General features: G+C 47.0%; 1 protein-coding gene across 2 annotated transcripts; it reads left to right on the top strand.

Annotated features, from left to right (window-relative positions):
* The first annotated feature begins 246 nt into the window (after positions 1-246).
* Positions 247-4158, top strand: LOC136536737 (E3 ubiquitin-protein ligase RZFP34-like). 2 transcript variants are annotated; one of them, XM_066528930.1, is made up of 11 exons: positions 247-422; positions 534-621; positions 750-812; positions 2144-2176; positions 2606-2683; positions 2800-2843; positions 2958-2998; positions 3102-3184; positions 3269-3360; positions 3469-3580; positions 3679-4158. In XM_066528930.1, the coding sequence occupies exons 1-11, from the start codon at positions 397-399 to the stop codon at positions 3802-3804; spliced, it is 786 nt and encodes a 261-aa protein (XP_066385027.1). In that variant the 5' UTR covers positions 247-396; the 3' UTR covers positions 3805-4158. The 2 variants fall into 2 exon arrangements, with proteins under 2 accessions (XP_066385027.1, XP_066385033.1); XM_066528936.1 differs by lacking the exon at positions 2144-2176.
* The last annotated feature ends 244 nt before the right edge of the window (positions 4159-4402 follow it).

Raw genomic sequence — 4402 nt, 5'->3', positions numbered from 1 at the left:
CCCGTGATTTGATTAGTACTGTAGGTGCGCTGAACTGGGCTGGATGACCTGACGTCTGATCGGGTGCGAATGCAAGTGGTGCATGCATCGAGCCACAGCTGCGTTTTTGTTGTTCTCGCTTGTTCCTTCCGAATTCGGATCTCTCGTTTCCGTGTGCCCGCCAGCCAACTAACCCCGGGATGGGCGATGGCATGGCAGTATTATCGTAGTATCCCAGGCCAGCCTATAAAACGGAGCGGCCCGCGCGGGACGCGGCTCCATCATCTGCAGTCGCCCTCGCACGGGCGGACGAGCGGCAGCTTCGTTCTCCCAATCTCCCCTACCTTTTTCCTGCCCTGCCGCCGCGCTTAGCTTCGCTCCTTCCTCGGCCAGGAGGGGCGCGGGCGCGTCGTTCAGATGGATTCAGCCGCGGTGCAGCACGGGTAAGCAATCCATCCATCGATGATCGATCCAGGAACAACCCCATGACCTCATCTAACATAATTCTCTCTTTCTGTCTCTGTCTGCCTCGTGTCTCCCTTGCCAAACAAAAGCTGCGCGCATTACAGCCGTGGGTGCAGCGTCGTGGCGCCCTGCTGCGGCCAGGTCTTCGCCTGCCGCCACTGCCACAACGACGCCAAGGTGTGCGGCTCCTGTTCGGTTCATCTTTCTTCCCCTCTCGCTCTCCATCCCGCAGCGCTTCCCTCTGCCGCTTTGCCTTTTTTGGATAAACAAATGTCTGAAACCCTGGGCTTCTTCTGTGCCCGCAGAACTCGCTGGAGGTCGACGACCCGCGCGACCGGCACGAGATCCCCCGCCACGAAATCAAAAAGGTCAGCGTTCCCTGCTCACCGTCTTGTGTAAAAAGCAATCTCGTGCTTGTTTCTACCATTTGCTATCTTGTGTTCTTCCTTCTTTTTTCTAATGACCAAAAGAAGAAGAAGAAGAAGAACGCCAACTTCTCCGTTCTCCATGTAGTTGAGCGCAACAGCTTACAGCTCCCGGTTTTCCTCTTTTGAAAATCCACGGTTCCGTTTCAATCTCGCCCTTTCGGACTATTGGTTTTCTCCACTGCGTCAGAAGTTTTTTTCCCCCCTATACTAAAATACTTTTGGGCAAGTTTTTAAATTTTTTATGTAGACGTAGAATTGTAAGCATGGAGCAGCTGCCGCCTGCCAGAAACCTTTTCCCTGAGATTTTTCCTTCTTCGAATAAGGACACATGGTTATACTACTAGCTTAGTGCTCTAGGGATCTTAGATTTTTGTTGGCCATCCCAGATTTTTTTTTCTCACCCTTAAGCTTCTTCAGATCATATCAGCATAGTGGTCTCGGAATCGTTTCGTGTTGATACCCCCGTTCTGCACTCCACTTGTCACTATAAAAATTGGCCACTTCTGCTGCAATCTGCTCTGTGCTCTGCACCAAGTGGCGGGCACTGTGTGGTCCACAAGATTTTTAAGCCCGAGTCACTCACAGTGGCACTAGAAGGACAGGCGCCTGGGAGATTGGAGAAAAGGGAAACGAGAAAGGGATACATACGACAGAGCCATATTTCATCATCAAATTGAACAGGGTCTAACTGCTCTGCAGCTGATTGGGTGATGCATACTTGAGGACCTGGATATGATCAGTGCCGTGTTTGCTATCTATACGATCAAGTTGACGTCGATCGGCTAAAGCAATCATATTCGATCCTTATTCTTTTTCTGGATAGTAGGGTACGCATGTCTGGTTGTTGTTTGTCTTCAATTAAGCAGGAATATAACGGCCACCCAAATATTTCCTTGTCCCATTTCTAAACAGTGAAGAATTTTGTGGCAATTTGGGTCTAGTGTTCTGTAACTTCTGATCATTGGTTAAAAGTTACTCCAAAACAACACTGGAGTATTTGGTTTTTTTGGAGAGTAAGGTGTAAATGCCTGATTCTTGTTCTCCTCAAATTCGTCCGGCTATCCGCAATAAACGTTCCTATCCTGTTTCCTGATAACGCATATATGTCGTTTCAATTCATGTAATTATATTATACATTTCATTTTTTTTAAATCTGAGTGACTATGGACACGGCATGCCTGTTCTTCTAGATAACGATTTCAGTAACTGTTCCCTTTTGTCACTGAAATCATATGAATCAAGACTGTGGACTTACTGAAACTGTTCTACAGGTGATCTGTTCTCTCTGCTCCAAAGAACAGGATGTAAGTTGTCTACCAAAAAGTACTACAACCAATAGTGTCTCATGAGCATTCATCTTTGGTTGTACTAAGGCCTTGTTTAGTTCTCCCTTAAAATTTTACACCCTATCACATCGAATGTTTGGATACATGCATGGAGTATTAAATATAGACTACAAAAAATAACTAACTGCACAGATTGCGACTACTTTACGAGATGAATCTTTTAAGCCTAATTAGGCCATGATTTGACAATAAAGTGCTACAGTAACACATGTGCTAATGCCGGATTACTTAGGCTTAATAAATTCGTCTCGCAGTTTACTGACGGATTCTGTAATTTATTTTTTATTAGTATCCGAACACTCCTATGTAATGTGACACCCAAAAACTTTACACCCTATATCTAAACACCACCTAACTGCATGAAAAACTGCTCATTTTCATCGACAGGTGCAACAGAACTGCTCCAACTGTGGGGCCTGCATGGGGAAATACTTCTGTGAAATATGCAAATTCTTCGACGATGATGTAAGCGTACTTAAATCCCAGATGATGAATAAGAATTTAAATTTTATACGTCAGGTGCTGCATTTACATAAATATCCCGTGCTTCCTAATCTGACAAACATACTGATCTGTTCCAGATCTCAAAGGGCCAATACCATTGTGATGGATGTGGCATATGCAGGTAACTACCATACTGACAGGCTGACAGCTATGTCTTAGACTTACCGCTCAGAAGTCTAAAATTTTGCTAATTGTTGAAAATGATAAATTTGGATTCCTCATCTTCTTTATTCAGAACCGGTGGTGTCGATAACTTTTTTCACTGTGATACATGTGGTAAGTTTATGTACGAACTTCTTTCTGCTAAGATTCCATTACATGTTGTGCAACAAAGATTTCACTCGCACTCCTGACGCCTTGTTGCCAATCCGACTCGCAGGGTGCTGCTATAGCAATGTCTTGAAGGATTCCCACCGCTGTGTCGACAGAGCAATGCATCACAACTGCCCTGTCTGCTTCGAGGTGAGAGACCCCCATTTGAACAGAACATCACTGAACTTTCCTGTTTCTTGATCTTGAAAAAGATTTCCCTCCCTGCTTTTACAGTATCTGTTCGACTCCACAAAGGATATCAGTGTGCTGCAATGTGGGCACACAATTCATCTGGAGTGCATGAACGAGATGAGAGCGCACCATCGGTAAGTGTACCGTTCTCTTCAGAGTTCAGAAACAATGTCACCTGACCTGACAAGTGATAGCATCCTCTTTTAGTCACGATGATCTCAGCCTTGTTTGATCTTTCGCAGCTTCTCGTGCCCGGTATGCTCGAGGTCTGCCTGCGACATGTCCGCCACGTGGCGGAAGCTCGATGAGGAGGTTGCAGCGACGCCAATGCCTGACATCTACCAGAAGAAGATGGTAACAAACTGACCGCTCTCAGAACATGCACGGTTGTTTGACGAGCCTGAACCTGTCCGGGTGCCGATGGCTGAAGCTGAACAACAAATGAACTGCAGGTATGGATCCTATGCAACGACTGCAGCGCGACCTCGAGCGTGCGGTTCCACGTGCTGGGGCACAAGTGCCCCGGGTGCAGCTCCTACAACACCCGGGAGACGAGGGTCGCGTGCCCCAGGATGTGAGGCGGACGAGGCCGAGTGGCAAACTCCCAGCCTTCCAGGGAGATGTCGTCCAACGACTAGCGGCGATCGTCCCGCGCTAAGGGTGACGCGAGACCAGGCCGGGCAGTCCAGTCTTGAGTTTGGTGCTGGAGCATTTGCGATATTCCTGTAATGCGTCCAGGCACACCTGTGTGGATCATGGCCGGCGCAAGGGCCGTAGGAAAGCTGCAGGGTTAGGCAGATTAGTGGGGCTGTTCTCTGTTCACGTTTACGGCGCGAATGCAACAAAATTCCAACGTCGGCCGTGAGTTCGGCATGTAACCGAACCGATTGTTTCTACAGTATCTATCAATACAATAACATGCAGTTTTATCAGCACCACAAATACAAATAAAGGCAGAGTACCTGCCATTGCAAAAAAAAGGGAGAAAAATATCCACGAGGTGGAAAATCGAACCGAGCACAAAGCAGCAACTGAACATGATGTTGCAGAAGAGTTGAACGAAGCTGCATAAAAAAGTCATCTCAACAACAAGATAGTTGGCCAGAAACGATAGATTCACAGACCTATCCAGTCATCCAGAGCTGACAGTGTGGAGAGGAAAGCAAGGAGTAGCAT

This window comes from Miscanthus floridulus, chromosome 1 (genome assembly GCF_019320115.1).
Source record: "Miscanthus floridulus cultivar M001 chromosome 1, ASM1932011v1, whole genome shotgun sequence".
Classification (NCBI taxonomy): domain Eukaryota; kingdom Viridiplantae; phylum Streptophyta; class Magnoliopsida; order Poales; family Poaceae; genus Miscanthus; species Miscanthus floridulus.
Note: the sequence above shows the minus strand (reverse complement) of the source record. Positions and strands in the feature narration are given on the sequence as shown.

What these genes read in the sequence shown, in the direction of transcription:
- LOC136536737 (XM_066528930.1), top strand. Translation starts at nt 397, where the DNA reads ATGGATTCAGCCGCGGTGCAGCACGG. An exon ending in CCCGCCACGAAATCAAAAAG is followed by an intron (nt 813 to 2,143) that starts GTCAGCGTTCCC and finishes ACTGTTCTACAG; the next exon opens with GTGATCTGTTCTCTCTGCTC. An exon ending in TCTGCTCCAAAGAACAGGAT is followed by an intron (nt 2,177 to 2,605) that starts GTAAGTTGTCTA and finishes TTTCATCGACAG; the next exon opens with GTGCAACAGAACTGCTCCAA.